The sequence below is a fragment of the Phaethon lepturus genome, unplaced genomic scaffold, assembly GCF_000687285.1.
Source record: "Phaethon lepturus isolate BGI_N335 unplaced genomic scaffold, ASM68728v1 scaffold2483, whole genome shotgun sequence".
NCBI classification, from domain to species: domain Eukaryota; kingdom Metazoa; phylum Chordata; class Aves; order Phaethontiformes; family Phaethontidae; genus Phaethon; species Phaethon lepturus.
Genome location: NW_010526757.1, coordinates 1 through 17,441, shown reverse-complemented (window position 1 = coordinate 17,441; position 17,441 = coordinate 1). Strand labels below are relative to the sequence as shown.

At 40.8% G+C, this 17,441-nt stretch overlaps 2 protein-coding genes across 2 annotated transcripts; one reads left to right on the top strand and one right to left on the bottom strand.

The window, feature by feature from the left end:
- The first annotated feature begins 2,522 nt into the window (after positions 1-2,522).
- On the top strand, positions 2,523-11,779 carry RHCE (Rh blood group, CcEe antigens). Its single transcript, XM_010283151.1, has 10 exons — positions 2,523-2,655; positions 3,909-4,095; positions 4,325-4,475; positions 5,140-5,281; positions 7,966-8,126; positions 8,439-8,576; positions 8,812-8,942; positions 9,852-9,931; positions 11,059-11,132; positions 11,753-11,779. Exons 1-10 carry the CDS (start codon positions 2,523-2,525, stop codon positions 11,777-11,779), a joined length of 1,224 nt encoding a protein of 407 aa, XP_010281453.1.
- A 2,169-nt stretch (positions 11,780-13,948) lies between these two features.
- On the bottom strand, positions 13,949-17,160 carry TMEM50A (transmembrane protein 50A). The gene is made up of 6 exons (XM_010283150.1): positions 17,055-17,160; positions 16,552-16,664; positions 16,106-16,173; positions 15,812-15,904; positions 14,419-14,479; positions 13,949-14,125 (listed from the first exon to the last, which is right to left on the bottom strand). Exons 1-6 carry the CDS (start codon positions 17,145-17,147, stop codon positions 14,080-14,082), a joined length of 474 nt encoding a protein of 157 aa, XP_010281452.1. The 5' UTR covers positions 17,148-17,160; the 3' UTR covers positions 13,949-14,079.
- Between the last annotated feature and the right edge of the window lie 281 nt (positions 17,161-17,441).

The window sequence follows — 17,441 nt, the reverse complement described above, 5'->3', positions numbered from 1 at the left end:
GGCCGGACGCCGCCCTCTCCTCGCGCCACCGTTTTCTCCCCTTCAGGGCCTGGCCTTTGGGCCTCCCCACCTCGGGGGGTCTCTGGTCTCCTTGGACTGTGGAAACTGTGAGGAAACCCATGGGGGCCCCTCAGCCTGAGGGAGGCCGCCAATGCGGCCCGGCCCGGCCCCTCCGTCCGCCCTTTGGCTGACTGGAGGGCGGTGCTGCCCGGGGTACTCTGCGCCTCTCTTTGGCGCCTCGTCTTCTCCGGGCTCACCTGGCGCTGGGCTGCGTGCCATGGGCCTACCAGGCCTCTCTGGGGGATAACGGGCCTGCCTGAACAAGGGTCACGCGATGCTGGGCTGCGTTTGACGAGTGTGGGTGCCGATACAGAGTTAAAACTGGCACAGAGGAATGTACGTGAGGCTTCTGGTCCCCTTGGCTGAGTCGATGGGGATGTTTTGCTGGTAGTGGAGCTCAAATTTGAAACTTACTTTGTACTTCAGACTGTTTGCGATCAACGAGCTTAGGTCTTTCTGTTTGTGGGGGAAATTTAAGCTGGAAATCCTAGCAGCCAGCACGGCATGTCGTCCTGAGGGAAAAACATGGGTAAATTCCTACCCTTTGTTGTATTTTCCCTGAGTGTTAATGCTGACAGGATTTGGTAACAAATGTCAGAAGAGCTAATTGTGTTCATTTGACAGGGAACAATGGTGGAAGGAGTTCTGGGTCACTCTTATCCTGGATATAAGTCCTAAGAGTTTGTCTTGTGGGAAACAGATGAAAGCTGATTAGATAAATTTTGCTTATCCTTATAAACCACACAAAGACAGTGCATCAGTTAGCTAAATCAATTTCTCAATTGCTGTTTCAGCTGTTATCTTTTCCTTGTCTAGAGAAAGTTTAGCATGTGTTCTGGTTCTGTCTGAATTACCCATGCAATTGCAGAATTCCCACAAAAAGGAACTGGATATGGTTTCCACATGGGGATTTTTCTGAAATCAGGGCAGTGATTTGCATATCTGGGAAAGTCCTTTGAATGTTGTTTAGGAGTTTCTGAAACGGGGGTAAGGATACTTACAGTTTTATTAGGCCTAAGTAAAACCTGGTAAAGCAGTTTGATACTGCATGTGAGGAACATGCAAGTTATCACGACTAAATGCAAACCTTTCACAGATACGCTTGAAAACTACTATTGTGCCGTATAGCCTGGGTTTGTAGGAGGAATGCCCTCAAACACAAATGAACTGGATTTTTTCTGCATATGTGTTTGTTTGATACATATTTCTGTCACCAGCAGGTGGCTTTCTACCCATTTGTATGCATTGCTACTATCTCAAACCCCAGCATGCAGTTTGAGTTTGAAATGGCCTCAAAGTAGAAAGTCTGAGGCATAATTACAGTGCTTTAATCTCCTGGACTACCTGAACAAAGAAGCATTCAGTTTACCAAAAGCACACTGAATACTGAAAAGATAGTCATGTTCATATTATGGATTCATAAATTGTCCTCAACAACCAAATAATCTTATTGAACAAATCATGATGACTGTGCATAGGGATATACTGAATATAGTTAGCTTCCACCATATTGACCTGCTCATGTGCCGAAATTGCTCACTCTAGTGGCTCCTGGTTTAAAAATCCACCACCAAATTTAAAAAGGCCTGTGCCTTACCAAAAAGCTCAGAACCCATAAAGTAACGGGTACCTTGCAGCCACAATGTGGTAGCAGAAGCTACCATTTCTAGATGAAGGCTAGGCCTGAATTAAAGAAAGAATCAGGAGGGTGTAGATCTGTGGTTTGGTTGTCAGTTAAAAGTCTGCAGCACACTGAACAGGGCTGTCTGCCCACAGCTTCCTGGCCCGGGGATTACTAACGTCTTCCGGAGTGTTCACTGTAGCTCCTTCCATAGCCATGCTATAAACAATGGACCGATCTTACATGTAGTGTATGAAATGCTACATCACCTCAACATGTCCAGAGATTCTCGATTCTCTGGCATTGGGCTTCTCATTCCAGTATGAGAAGGTTTGTCATGGGATGGGGGTGTAGAGCTACAGCCTAATCAACCGGAGAATCACATTGAGAATTTCAGTGAGACATTCCCCGACCTTTACATGAAGGGACTTGGGTTTGGGATGTATACAAGCGATGTAAATAAATAATGGGTTTGCATGAACTTCAACATCCTACTCTTACAAGTCCATGTTCTTTACTTGCCATTTAGCTGATATGTAAGGCTCAACAGCAGCTGAAGTACTATATGTATGGTAACCTGGAGCATTACAGTATTGACAGTTTGATATGTCTGCGTTCATGAGTACTTTTTGAGTTCAGTCCATGTCAGTTATGGTGTGCTTCAGCTCCTGACATACCACAGATAAGGAACTGTTCCTTGCTGACGCCTCTTGGGCTTTTTATCTCTCTGAGTTTTTATTCCAGCCCCCCCACACCTCCTTTTCTATTGGCTTGAGGTTACTGGAACATTTTTATAGGAAAAAATGTTAATGCGTTTGTGCTTAATGTAGTCTAGTGCACAATGTCTTCTAATTACCGCAACTTTCGAAACAATGTACCGTGGCTAATCCTGTTTCTGGAAGCTGTTTTCATTGTCCTCTTTTACTTTTTGTTCTCAGATGATAGTGCATACAGATCAAGCATCTCCTACCCAGGTAAGATCGGCAGCTTTGCTGTGGAAGTAAGGGTTAATGCCTGCTTTTATTTTGCAGCGCAATAGAGATGCGATTCAGCAGCTTTGTGAATTTGTTAGTGAGTAGTAGAATGTTTTTACTGCCCTTTAAGTACCCTACCTTGCTATGTATGGTGTGTATTTATTTATATCAAAGCAAAGTCAGTGAACTAAGACATAAGCAATACTAAATTGCATTGCTGGTCTGTTTTTCCGCTGCCTGTTTGTGGTAATCTTGACTCCTATGAACATAACAAACTTTTGAGGGCAGGCACTGCACTGTGTTAAGTGCCTAACTCTGAGGTCTTGGCATGCAGAGGTGTTGTGCTACAAAGCAAGAATTCAGGATGGCAGTATTTTCCTTTTGAATGCTTGAGGTAAATAAATGAAGTGAATATAGTGAAATTAAAGGCTTAAATATATTCTGGAGATGCATTTTGTGTATTGATCAAAGGAATGTATTAGCAGATTATGCTACGGCCATAGTGTGTAACATATTTACAGTGTTGTGCAAATATGAGCCGATAAATCCTTACGATGTTCTTGTGTTACCTTCCCTGTTTTATAGCGTGAAAAATAAGACTTACTTACTAGCTGTTTAATATTTTGCTGTACGTAGAGGCCAGCTCTCCACCATATGAGAATATGACTGTTAGCATGTCCCGGAGGATGCTTCCAGGCTTACAGATCCAAGAGCTTATATCTTGGACAGACTCTTTCTGTTATGCAATGGTGCTGGTTTCCATATTAAACACCTGCTACTGCTATTGCTGTTCCTGTTCCTTCTACCCAGATGAGGACATCATACAGGTTTCTCTGTGTAACTCATTTCTTCCCTAATGCCCTCAAGGAATGAATCAGCACTAATTCACAACAACTCTTCCTGAAAAGTCCAATTTAAGCTCTTTAAATTCACCTCAGGAAAAAGGAAAGTCCAAATTTTGTTGCTAAACTTACTTCATTTCTGTCCTGCTTTTTGACCCCTCAACCCCCATCCTATGGCATCCATTCTGATCACTTTGTAAAATTAAATTCAGGGTCAAGGGTATTGTTTTTCTGATTATTATGGATTAGGGAGAAAGCTCTGGAATTCTTTACAAGTACTAAATAATAATGGCACTTGAATTTTTATCTGAAGACTTCTTAGTTAATTGTGATTTATTTATTTATTTATTAACCAGAAATCCAGCTTGCAGTAATAATTACATTGCTGTCTTGGTCTGTTCTGTCATGCAGCTTTTCAAGATGTCAGCCACATGGTGATTTTTGGATTTGGCTTTTTCCTGACATTTCTGAAAAGATACGGGTTTAGCAGCACTGGATTCAACCTCCTGATCATTGTACTTGGTGTCCAGTGCTCCATGCTTATAGAAGGTTTATTAGTTTTCCTTCTTCAAAGGCAAAAAGAAGATGGTCTGAAAAGGTAATTAGTTCATGTTAGAATTGCAGTAATCTAGAACTGCTGATGGCTCTTTGTGGAGGATAATGTCTTGTTATATGGACCTATTTGTGAATTAGCACAGTCATATTTGCAGACGTTTTAGAAGGCTTTGGGTTTTTAAGTACATTTTACTCTCTGTCATTCTTTCTTTCTTGGCCCTGGTGGGGTCCTGGTACAGAATTTCTTCCTTCTTTCCTTTTTTTTATTGCAGAATAACAAAAGCTGCTGTGAGCATGACTGCTGTGGTCATCTCCACTGGAGCTGTTCTTGGAAAGACTAATCCTGTGCAATTAATTCTGATGACAGTTGTGGAGATAATAGTTTTCCATATGAGCACATGGATCAACAACATATTCCTGCAGGTACAGTTGTATGATTCACAGGCACATTTGTGAAAGTTTCACTGGGACTTTGGAATGTTGCCTTTTGGTTGTTTGTTAGTACTCTGCTGACAGGAACATCAGTGTGTTTTATCTCGTCTCAGTTAGATTGTGGCTATCTTTTCATTAAGAGATGAAGTCGAACTTTGGGACTATACTTAAGGACATTGAACTCCAAACCCTGCATACTCTATATTTGGCTATATCTATATTCTTGGCCTTAAAATGTGAGCTGATCTGCTGGATTGGCCTTGCCCATGCCCTGACCATCCCCAACACATGATGGAAAGCCTTGACGTATGCTAAGGTGCTAATTGCCTCTAAACTTTACCCCTTTTCTGTGTCAGTTCAGTCTGGAAGATTTCCAGTGTGAATAGTGTATCAGCCCTGTCAGGACAGCAGAGTCAGACCTGCATTTAACATACAATGTAAACATACCCCAAACTCTTTGTATATGAATTGTGTGTTTATGAGCTGCACTGAATTCAGATAAGTTAATCTCGCATAACTAACTCATGCATAAACTGTGGGACTGTGAAAATAAATTGCTTATAGGGAGGTTACATGAGCAACTATATCAGGAACTGTACCAAAGGTTTCCTGTGGGATGAACTAAACCACAAATTTGGTTATTCTGTTGATACAGGTTCCAGACAACATCAGCATGATGCATGTTCACCTGTTTGGAGCCTACTTTGGTCTGGCAGTGTCCTCACGCTTCTTTGAGCCATCACCAAGGTCTGAGAAGAATGCAAGTACCCCAAAGTCGGATTTATTCTCCATGTTGGGTAAGGCATTTGCTTTAACGTTTCAGTTGGAAGAAGAGATTGCAGTGAGAACGTAAGGAATATTTCTAGGGGCTGGCCACAGTACGCTGAAGCTTTTGCATCCAAAGTGCAGGTCTGAAGGCAACCAAGCATAAAAAACTGCTGCTGCTGTGGTTCGTGGTTTCTGACAATGAGTTGGTGAGTCTCAGCATGTTTCCTACCAGGCATATAAGCCACTCATGCAACGGCTGGGGCTTAGTTTGCTTTTGTCAGTCTCAGCATAAAGGTTATGCCAGGTTAACCATTCCCCTTCCCAGCTAAGTTGTCCCCATTGGGCTTGCATAGGCATATTGGTAAAGGACTTATGCACCAAAGCTGAGGTCATTACTTGTATTTCAGTAGTCCTTACAGTTTGCAGCTGGGGCCAAGGCTCAGTTTTGTTTTACAAGGTGCTGTACAGAGATATAAAAAGGCAGTCCCTGCCTAGTAATGTTAATGAAAAGATAAAAGCCTGATGAAGGGTGGGGAATATCATACAGACAGGCACACGAGGAAGGATCTGAGTGATGATAGGCCGAATGTATAGGAGTTCCATTCTTTTTCTTAAAGCAGCAATTTGGTTTCTTTATTATCATTTCTGCTATGTGACTGCCACCAGCTGAACTAAGATCTTTCTGCAGAGGCTCACAGAGTCTAATTCTGGGTCAGTCTTTGCCCAGTTTAGGGAAAGAGAAATTTAAATGCTGCTCTTTTGAGTGCCTGGAGTTCTTGCTTTGCTAGAGAATTTGAGGAGATCAGTATTTTAATCTAAGTCATCAAGACACTGTTAAGCCTTCATTATAATTTTAGTGCAGCTTGCTACAACCAAGTGCTTGCTATTTGGAGTAACTATATTGCCATGTCTCGAAAAATTCCTGCGGTAACCAGGGTAGAAAGGAGCAGCTGAGCAGGCAAATTCCTCGTAGCTCCTTTTTGCACCCTGCTTCTGAGGATTGTGTGAAGGGTGATGAGGTCTTCACCCATATTTGGACTCATATTGTGACTTTTGTTTCCATAGATGAGTAGATACTCATAAGAATGCTTCAATGGCATTAATAGATTTTTTTAAAATGTTATTTTTTTCTTTATGAATAACTACCTAATTAATGAGAATAAGATTGTCATAGTATGGATCATTCCAGTCCTCACTGCTACTATAGGTTGTGAATTGCCAAAATGGCCTCTTCTGTCTGAGAGGCATGGTTATCACTGCCTTGGTGCACTGAAAGGGTGAAAATTAGCAATGGAAATTGGCTTTCAAGGAGAGCTTGTACAAAAGCAGCAGCTGCCAAGGTTGCTAGAAGCTGGATTTAACCATTGTGCTTTATAATGACAATACCTGTGTCATTTCTTGATTGACTTGAACAAGAACACTTCAAATTTTACTGTCAGGTGAATTGCACAAGGGTCTGGTACCTCTGTGGCATGGAGAACAAAGTATTAGCTGTGGAAGTTGACTGGACAGCAAAGAATAATGATTGGACGAGGCAAAATAAACTGTCGCTTGTTTGTGTTGTCATCTGTGCACTTAGAGCTATGTGCAACTCCAGGAGCAGAGGCACAGACTGGCATGTGGCCCAGCTTGACTTGGTGAGAGGCCACCTACTTCCCTCTGCTGGTTGGAATTCGATCTGTGCGTGTGTGTCCGTGTGCACATTAGGAAACGATGTATCCTAAGCAGTGAACTTACTTTATAGAGGGTGAGATTCCCTAATGCTGACAGTTAGAGCCCAGGCCATAGAAGCAGAAGAACCTGTTTTCATTCCTATTGTTAGCAAAGCCTGCGTTGTCATGAAAGGGTGACACTGTGCAGTGATCTCAGAAGAGAAAAGTGAATTGTTCTTTTGGACCCATTTACTAGGGAGTAGCTATTTGGTAGATAACTCTTTCAAGAGTAACAAGAAAGTTAAGCTGTGTATAGCTGAGTTGGTGAAGCATGATCACCTCAGCTCAAGCCGTTGGTCTTTAGCCTTCCTCTGGAGTAATCCTCGTAGAGGTTTAGAGGATTCTGTTCTTATGATCCAGTTCATCTTCTTTCTCTCTTCAAACCCTACCAAGAGGCAAGACAACCAGTACCAGTTGTAGTGTCAGCCAAGGTAAAAGACATTCCAAAGTGCGCTTTGGGTTTCTTTATAGTGATTTGTACCATGAGAGCTGTTTGCTTCCTTGGCTTGCTTTCATTCTTTCTTGCAGCTGGTTTTGAACAGTTATTCCACAGTTCCATGAAAAGAAGCTGAAATTTTGGCCAAGAAGCAAGCCCCTGGTGCCTGGTGCAGAACAGTCGGGATACTAGTTGTTTGGAAATCGATAGTGACATTGTTCCCATTTGTATCTGAACCTGTGTGTAAGGGGACAGTAGATAGGACAAAGCTGATGTTAAAGGTGTTCTTTAAAAGAGCATCCTACCTTCAACTCTGCAAAGGATGAGCCAGATGCCAGCAGAGCTGTGCTTCGGCCTGTGTGTTTGACATTACAGTGGTGTCTTTCTGGGAAAGTGTAGCAGGTAACTCTTCAGGGCTGTCTGCATTGTGAAGTGTGATCCTTTGTTTACAGTGTGGGAATTACAGTGAATGCAAAGTGTGGGCTGGAGCCCTCCAGGGACAACTGGTGATGGATTCACTGTGTTTTAGAGCAGGTAATGATAGTTGCTTGTCTTTGTCTCCAAGGCATTCTCTTTCTCTGGGTGTTCTGGCCAAGCTTCAATTCCGTCCTAGCTGTGGATGACAAGAGGAAAGCAATCTACAACACCTACTTTGCCCTTGCAGTGAGTGCTGTAACTGCCTTCATGTTGTCTGTTCTGACCACAAAGAATGGAAAATTCAGAATGGTAAGACATGAGAGAAAATCACTGCATGGAGAAGATATTTTTCTGTTACTCTCAGTAATACACTGAAAGTATAATAGCTATTAAGTAAAAACAAGCCCAGGTTTTCAGCCTGACAGTCATCATTAGCTTCCCAAGCAGAGCGCTGAAGCTGTAACTTACAAATTATGTTTTCAGATTGAAATTCACAGTATACAGAGGTCCAAATTTGCCCTACAGAGATTGCACTTGCATGAGAATAGCAGTCTATGATATTGGGCTGCTAGAAGTGATGACTGAATTCTCAGTCCATGTTTTTGTTGTTTTATTTTACAGACTCATATCCACAGTGCAGTACTAGCTGGTGGGGTCACTGTTGGTTATGCAGCACACAGTATCGAGTATCCTTGGATTGCAATGATTTTGGGTCTGCTGGCCAGTGTGATAACCATATTAGGATCTTACTGTTTACAGGTAGTACTCAAAACCTGAGACTGTTTTTCTATAAGCTGTATAAACTTCTTTTCCAGTGTAGGATACCTCAAGGGAAACCTCTCTTTCAAAGAGATTAAAGCTAGGAAACCTGAACTCTTCTGAGTGCAGGATTGCAACTTGCAAGACCAAAGTTAATTTTCTAGGTTTGTGATGGACAATATGCTATTATCAACTTGTGTTTCTGTGTATCAGTTAAACCTTTTCTTCTTCCCAGAGATGCTTGAATCCTGCTCTCAAGATTCATGATACCTCTGGAGTTCATTTCACTTTTGGCTTGCCTGGTGTTCTTGGAGGTCTTGCCCAGGTTGTTCTCTTAGTAATAAAAAACTGGACTAATTTACCAAGGTACGTAAATTCTTGCTATTAAGTAAGAAGCTTAGCTATTCATTATTGTAGTGTGCCCTGAGAAGAGTTCTTATACATACAGAAAGCCTGAATGTCATCACAGATAAATCATTTTATACCAGATAACCTAAAATAATCTCTGAAGTCCAAAAAAGTCAGTAGAAAAGACTTTCCGTGTTGAGCAGCTTTTGGATTAAAACTTTAATATTAGCTTTTGGTCCTGTTTTCTGTCTCCCTTTTTATTTGATGTTAAATAGACATAGTAGATGAAGACTGGGGATATGCATCCTTCCAAGACTCATTTTGGCTTTTGTGATGTGTTTGGGGGAGCTTTGTGTGTTAATACAGGGAGGGGGCAGAAATCAGCATTGCTCTTCAAATGAGGCTTTAACTCCAAGTCGGGGGCACGAATGCCAGTTTGGAGTAAAGCCAGTCTGAACACTGAAATGGAAAATAGGCTTGGGGAGATACCCTGCAAAAGCTGAAGGGCTCAGTCAAGGGTATTCTCCATAGGCTATTTTGACCTGGCACTGGCATCTCATTTTTGCAAATCAAGCTCATGTCAGTCGTGCAAAAGTTCTTGGATTTTCTCAGTTTACGCAGGAATGAATCACAGTGCAGCATAAGGGCCTTATACTTACTGTCATGTCCTTATCGAAACAAACAAATTTAATGAAGTTTTAGTACCACAATGATGGTTTCTAAGGGCAAAATATGTCCTCTGAGGTCTGTATTGGGCTTCTGATAGGATCTCTTCAAACATCTAACTGCAGCTGCAGAGAGGTTCAAGAATAACAGAATTTTTATGAGAGGTTTTGATGTAAAACGCCGTGTTGATACAGATTCATTCACAGTCTTAAAACTAAATTCAACAACTGTAAAAGGTGAAGCATTTATTCTGCTTTTCAGAGTGGGTTATTTGGTCATGATTCACATCGGTGCCTTCTGCCTGACCATCAGTGTTGCCTTGATAACAGGTTTTATTACAGGTCAGTATTGAAAAACATATTTCAGTAATAATAGTCCTCATTTTCTCGGGGCAAGGGATATGTCATCCTGTTGAACCTGCTGTCATGTCAGTGCAACTCTTTGCAGAAAGAGGCCATTTTAATTGGGGCTCTGAAGTATGTTTCTGTGAGTAAATTACTTGTAGAAGAAGCCATGGGAAATATGAATGCCAGGGACTCTTCAAAGCCAGTCTTTTTGAAGAAGAGATATATTCAACAAAACTAACCTAGTAGCACCATTCTTTCATTGGTGACATTTGTTTTAACAGATGCTTAAGCACTGCCTTCAAATTTCAGGCAAGAGATGTGTGAGGATGAAAATATTTTTACATTTGGGTATTGTCTTAGTGACAGAAAAAAGCTATCTAGAGCTTCTCACTTTTTAAGTCGGTTGGTATAAATCTGCAAAGTTTCGCTAACGTCAGTAGCTTGCTTGCATCAGCCAAGCGCCAGGTCTTTGATCACTGGTAGTTTGGGATCATCAGGGCTCGTGTTACTCATGTGATGTTTCTGTCTGGTTTATGGCAACTGCAGTTTTTCTGTAGTTGTTAATTCTGTCTTGAATAAAAGAGAAATGGCAGATGAAAATTGCTGTGAAATATACTCTAAAATTGTGCTTTAATTTATCTGAAACCTTTACATTACCATAAGTCTAATTAAGAAGTTGAGCTAATCAAGCAAATTAAAAAAAAAAAAAATCTAAAATAATCAAACATTCAGTGTTTAACCAGTTGTTTAAAAATCTAGATGTTTTCATCTGAAATCCCAAGCTACCAGTGCTGGTAAGCCCGATTGCTTTAAGTACACAGGCATTTTTCATGCAAGAAGTTAGTGTGTTTTGATGTATTTTTAGAATCTGGCAGACTGTTTAATAGGGTTTTACCTAGAGTAATTAATGTTTAATAGCAGAAAGTGTTGATCCTGGCAAGCTTCTCTCTTTGTATTTAAAGTCAACTTGAGACAAGAGGCTCTGCTGAAGCATTTAGTTCTGAATTTGTATTTTGATCTATGTTACATTTGGATGCGGGTTACTAAGAAACCTCCAGTTACACACAATCTTCCCCTTTCCCTGATGTATTTATATTGGATATATATGTTTTTACAAATAGGTTTAATCTTAAACTGCAAACTGTTTAAGACCATCCCTGTATCAAAGTATTTTGAAGACCAGTTTTATTGGGAGGTAAGTTTCAGTGTAAAATTAACTGTGTGGCACTTTGACCTTGATGAAGAACTCTAGGTATCCCAATTATAAAAAAAAAAGCGGGGGGGGGATAATTCCATTTCACAGGGCATTTTGAACATTTGCCATCCTGAAATGGTTGAACTCGTACCAAAGTTGATTCACAGCCTGAACATTATAAAGGCGTGTAGTCTTCAGCTGGGACTGGCAGAGCCGTCAGTGGGCACAGGGCTTAATCTGTAATGGTCTTGTTTGATGTAACATGTAATCTGTGGTGCTCAGATGTCCTCTGGGATTGACAGCCCTGGCCTCTGTGCTTCATACACAATCCCTGAGGAGACTTGAGCAGCATCTAAGAGAGGGATTTTTAGAAGCCAGGGAATAGAGTGAAAGGTGCTTTTTATGAAAACAGACCAAGCCTCTTGGCCTTTACAGGGCAGAGTGGCTATTCAGTCTGATGTACAAACACAGGTACCTTGAGGTGCTGGATGCAATGCTATATCTGAATTACAGAGAAAAGAAATGGTGAAAATAAGCTTCTAATAAGGTTTTCCAGTGCCTTTTTCATATGATGATTTGATGCATAAAATATTCTGATGCAAGAATGTTTGTCTTCACAGTTTCCTCATTTGGCTGTTGGATTTTGAATGGAGGAACCCAGATGACAGAATTGACCAAGATAAGATTTTCCTATTTGTCACTAGAGAAAATGAATAGCTATGATGGGCTGAAAGAGCACTTCAGTTATCAATTCTCAGGGTCAAAAGAGCCATCCCAAAGGACACACAAAAAATTAGTAATAAACTGTTCTAGTTGTTCTTGAAAGATACAGAGTGTAAATTTAGAGATGCAAACTTACAATGTATTTAGCTTTTCTGCTTTGTTGGTCTTACCTTAAGTACTTTTTGTAGGATATGTACAAAAAGGTTGGCTGTGTTCATTGCTGTAATGGCTTATCAATCAAAATGCTTGGAAACTTTAAACTATTTTTAGCTCACAAGTTTAAAAGCCAAAATATGTATTTTAAAGTATATTTTTTCAAGGAGTACATACTCATCTAGTGAAGCATTAAGGTACTTGTTTTTAAGCTAAATTAATTCTGTGGAAGGCCTTGTTGAGCAAGGATTTGTTGAGTGAGCTGGATTGGGGCCAGAACTCTGCATCTTGGCAGACTGAACTCAAGAGTTTATCTGACTGCTTAAAGAAAAATATAGAATTACTTGGCTCAGGCTAGCTATGTGGAAGTTCGAATGGCAAGAAGTTAATTTGTTCTGCTTGTGGATGGTGTCCCTGAAATCAGTGGTGTTACTTGTATTTAAGATTTGGCAGTACACCTCCCAACAGCCTGTCTGTGCAGCGACAGTCTGCACCACCACAGGGTCAGCTGCCCAAAAGGCTCTTGGCTGCCCTGAAGGCATGGACAACCGGATACGAGGGGATAGTCCTTGGTACCAAGGCAAAGACCCCATTTCTGCAGTGTCTTTATGTTGAGCTGTTTTACCCTGAGGCAAGCAGGGGGCTTTGGTGCCTGAGGTAGGGCCTGATTGAGCAGACGATTCTGTGCAAATGAACCCTGGTTTTGAAATGGATTGTGATCCTCAGTGTTTCTTTGTTTCAAAATAGTTGACAGAAAAAGTCTTTCAGAAATGCTTACATAATAAAAAGGTCAAAATTTGATTGTGTTTGTTTATTCAGCACACTTGCTTAAAAATGAAGTAACGAGGAAAAATGTAACATTGAAGACAGAATAGGAGTTCTTTGATGCTCACTGCAGTCATGCATGCTGACCTCAATCCATTCATTAGATCACTATAGGTAAAGAAGTGTGAGACGGGTTTCAAGTAATGCAAGATTACTTGCAGAGGAAGGGCCACAAAATAGCCAGTGATCTGCTGAGTGTTTCAGCTGCCCACAGCTTCTGCTAGGATGGGAACATTCAGCCTGGATACACACTTACACACATCGCACAGTTAACACACTACTTACTCCTGTGTAATAGTCTAACCCAGGCTCAATTTGTGCACCTCACTTGCTTAACTTTCTAGTAACCAACCAAACATAACGGCTTCTTCTGTTCTCTAGCCGTAGTGCTTTTAAGGAACAGTATTTTATTCCCTCCCTTTTCCCCACATTTCTCTTATCATTGATTTCTTCAGCAACCAGCCTAGGTGAATGTATAGGAAGGGGCAGATACAGGAAGAGCGCTCTCACCATTCAGGTGAGTGTGCTACAGGATCACAACTTGCCCTGCTAGGGCCCGCCCCTGCTCTGAAGAGTTATCTTCCTTTGTTTTACAGCCATTAGAAAATAGTTTACAGCAAGCTTTGTGGATGAGCTGCTTCCATCTAGAGCCACTACATAAGTTGTACTTGTGCCTCTACGATGTCAGAGCAACAGTAAGTTGTTACTCACCAGAGACTTCCTCATTATTGTCATAAGATAAAGTAAACATTCAGGGAGGGGGGGAAAAATAATCCCAAAGCAGCATAGTTCTGTATTGTGCAAGAAAAGCTACACACCAGTAAGTTTCGAAATTGAAGAAATGGTTATATTGTCCAGATACAGGAAATATTTAATAAATACATGTTAAAAAGTTGGTTTAAAGCATTATTAGTAAGTCTTGGATTGTAAATAACATCATAGAAATAGCTGGTTAAATGCATCCATTTTCCACTATACTTGTAGCAAACATCGTATCATAAAAGTGACTTCTGTTGTTACTGGTAGCAATTTTACATTTGTCAAAAACATTACAACATTTAAATCAACATATGAGAGTAAAAAAAAAGGAGCAGAACAGAACCAGAATTTTTAGTGCTATGATTTTTGTTTTTCTTGTTTTACCTTTAGACACAATTGAAGGTCATGGTTTACAAAATGGTTTTACAAAATTTTGGGAGTGTGCAGTTAAAAAACCAGCATGGCCAATGCGCTTCCACAGGTGTGTTCATTGCCACAAATCTTCCGTGCGACCAAATTTGAAGACGAGTCCTCTATTTAAAACAGAATAAACGGACAAGAGCATATAATGGAGTAAAGCAAATACCTTGTATTTTAAATACATGATTTTGGGGAGCAAGTTGTAGTATTTCTAAGTCCAGTTCCTGGTCTTGCAGCAAAACCTATCCAGACAGATCCCAGAGATCTACTGCCTTTACCAGCAGTTTATTCACCCATGTCTAGTCACAAAACAGGGCTTAAGGAAAAAAAAAAGATTACAGCAAGTTTCAGTTTTTATCATTAAAACGGAATTAGATAAGAAATAAACAAATGAAGATAATCTTACCCAAAAAAGATGAATGCATTCTGGAAAAACACAGCTATTCCTGGGTATACTACTGGTTTTTCTAACAAAAGAAAAAAAAAGATCTCCATCAGTTTTTTTGGAAGTCGTTTTCAAGACTGTCCCATCTCTGACATTTCAGAAACACTAACCTGCACTATGTTAGCAAAGATAACCAGTTTCATTTGGAGTCTATGCACTAAAGGAGCTGAGTTTGACAGAGGGATCCATGACCATGTAGGATCCCTGACTAGATACTCTTAGTGCTCAAGTCTAAACCAGATTGTTCTCACGGGAAATTCAGACACCATGATGCAGCTCGTAGACCCCTTTTGCTCCCTAACAAGACTGTCCCCTCCAAACTTTGTTGCTCAGTTGTGTGAAAGAGAAGACAAGCGTAAGCCTCACCCCACTGGAAAGTTAAGTGACTTTTGTGCCCCTCAAATCATTTCGTTTTCCAAATGAAAGAAGCCTCCCCTGTTCTCTAACCCAAAACGTGCATCTCAGATGCAATGCTTGTACAGAATGTAATTATCACACAGGACTGCGCATCCAGTTTGGAATGCATGTGTGTGTAAGTATATATACATACATATTCAAATATACTGACAATATACAACATGGGAGTGCGCATTAGCACTACTATGCAACTACTGCACCTAGGTGTTTCCTTGAAAATCCCCTGTGAATTAAGACCAAAGCTGACAACAATGTAAATTAAACAAAACCACCAATGTGCCCTGACTAGTCTGAAATTCACTTCAGCTCCAGGTACAAGTAGTATCTTTACATTTACTTAAATGACCTTACTTCCTTTTAAAAAAACAAAGATTAATACTGCATTTTTCATGTCTTTCTCAAGACCTGCCTTCACAAAAAGTTACTGTGGTACATGTTAAGGTATGAATTTAAATAGGCAATTTGAATTAATTTTGTCCTTTTTGCTAATTTAGCATATCAGCTTTGGGAGCAATTTGCACAAAATCAGTAATTTTTATTCTGGGAATAAGTGCTTACCCAGGGAATTATTCCCATACAACTGCAGCAGTTTAATTATGTCAGTACAGTTCCCAGTTGACCAAGACTGTGTTTCTACTGAGGCTAGTTGGAAGTCTGTGATTTAGAAGTAGATAAAATCCACCCCATTAATAGTAGACAGCATGGAACAGTGGTGCGTAGGGAACCAAAATATTAAAATTGGACCTGCCTAGAAGCTATCTAAAAATAAGTTCTAAAATTCAATAGTCATTTCAAATACTTCACAGAATCATTAAGGTTGGAAAAGACCTTTAAGATCATCATGCCCAACCATCAACCCAACACCACCATGACCACTAAACCATACCACTTCAAACTTTCAAAAACGGATCAGGTGACCTCCCATGCTCTATCTTACCTTTAACAACATAGCCTCCAAAAAGGATCCACATGGAAGCAATCAGAGATCCAAAAGCCATCATAAACCCAATGAACAGCCAGATCCGAGCACCTTGAAAAAGACGTAGGGATGTTTTGCATCCGAGTACAGAGACTGGTGACCTTCAGCATGCTTTTGTTTCAGAGCACCTTCTGTCACGCACCAGAGCGATGCACAGTTGCACAACATGCACACTGGGACAGTTCTTACAAGTCTTCCAAGACTTAATGGCTTCACAGATCTATCGCTGTACAACAGCCTACACCACCGTACCTGTTTGTCCTAGGCAGCCTTCACTGTAACTGTCACCCCGCACTTGTCCGTTAGACACCGCATTGATCCTGCATGAGCAAAACAGGATAAAACTGGGTAAACATAGGTAAAGAAAGAAGTGTTTACAAAACAACAGAAACTTCTCAGAAACCTATAGAAAAAGGATGATGATGTATTTCTTGAATTTTTTTTTTAACAGGGGGACAAGACTAAAACTTGAAAAGCATTTCTCCAAGGAAAGACTTAGGAGCTGTATAACACACTTAATTGAAAAAAAAAAACAGTTCCTTACTGTAAATATCAACAAATATAAGAAAGATTATTAGAGATACTCAGATAGTAGCTTGATTTGTTATTCTTAGTCACCTCTCCATTTAAAGATTGTGTTCTTAATTGCACAAAATAAGTTCTAGGAGTGTTAGCTCTGATCAAGAAATTACACTTACATTAGGAATGCAATAGTGGCTATAACCCCACAAGCATGGTATGAATGGTTGAAGTCTTCCACTTTAGGGTATTTTACAGCTGCATCTATGATTATCCACCAACCTGTAAAAAACTATTAAAAAAAAAAGAAAAAGCACAATAGCTTAAAATATGGACACAAGCCGAGAAAAATAGTGTTGATAAATAAAAGCATTCTTACGGTCTTCAACCCAGAGACAACTGATAGCGTAACTAGTTTTGCTATTGGCCTAGGAACAAAGTTAAATGCAAAGCCAGAGGTTTACTAACTCTGATAGTTATTACATGGGTACAAGCTGGAAAGCTTAAGAAACACATGGATGCAAGCACCTGAAACAACTTTTGTCTTTAACTCTGCTGCTTCATGCAAGGACAATGTATCCCTGTTCTTCCTTCTACTTCCAAACGGAAGTAAATTTTTAGCTCATCAACTGCTGACGGCATCTAAAAAGCCCAAAAGCAGCGTAAGAGAAGCAGTACATACCAGCACTCCCGCAGCAACAGAAGCGATCGTGTTTCGTTTCTCTCCCCAGTCAACACACTCCGAGCACCTCAAGCTCTCAAGAAAACCTGACATTTTTCAGCGCTCTGAAGAACTAGAGAAGAAAAAGGAACATTTCTTTCCAAGAGGAAACCCATCACACATCAAGGGCTGGCATGCAGCAATGCGCACCGTTCAAGGGAGGTTAAAACTGCTTACACGCTACCTGAAAATCCCACAGACAGGGCCCCTTCCCGAGGGACGACCGAGCAGAGCAGCTGACAGCGCCTGGCCACCAACACCCACCCGGGACACCGCTGGAGAGGCGACGGCCTCAGAGCTGAGGCGAAGACCCTGCCGGTCAGCGCACCCGGCCCTCGGAGGGGTCCC

What these genes read in the sequence shown, in the direction of transcription:
- TMEM50A (XM_010283150.1), bottom strand. Translation starts at nt 17,147, where the DNA reads ATGTCAGGTTTTCTTGAGAGCTTGAGGTGCTCGGAGTGTGTTGACTGG. An exon ending in AGGCTGCCTAGGACAAACAG is followed by an intron (nt 15,905 to 16,105) that starts GTACGGTGGTGT and finishes GTCTTTTTCAAG; the next exon opens with GTGCTCGGATCTGGCTGTTC. An exon ending in TGGAGGCTATGTTGTTAAAG is followed by an intron (nt 14,480 to 15,811) that starts GTAAGATAGAGC and finishes TTCTTTTGTTAG; the next exon opens with AAAAACCAGTAGTATACCCA.
- RHCE (XM_010283151.1), top strand. Translation starts at nt 2,523, where the DNA reads ATGTCTTCTAATTACCGCAACTTTCGAAACAATGTACCGTGGCTAATC. An exon ending in TAGGATCTTACTGTTTACAG is followed by an intron (nt 8,577 to 8,811) that starts GTAGTACTCAAA and finishes TCTTCTTCCCAG; the next exon opens with AGATGCTTGAATCCTGCTCT. An exon ending in AAGACCAGTTTTATTGGGAG is followed by an intron (nt 11,133 to 11,752) that starts GTAAGTTTCAGT and finishes TTGTCTTCACAG; the next exon opens with TTTCCTCATTTGGCTGTTGG.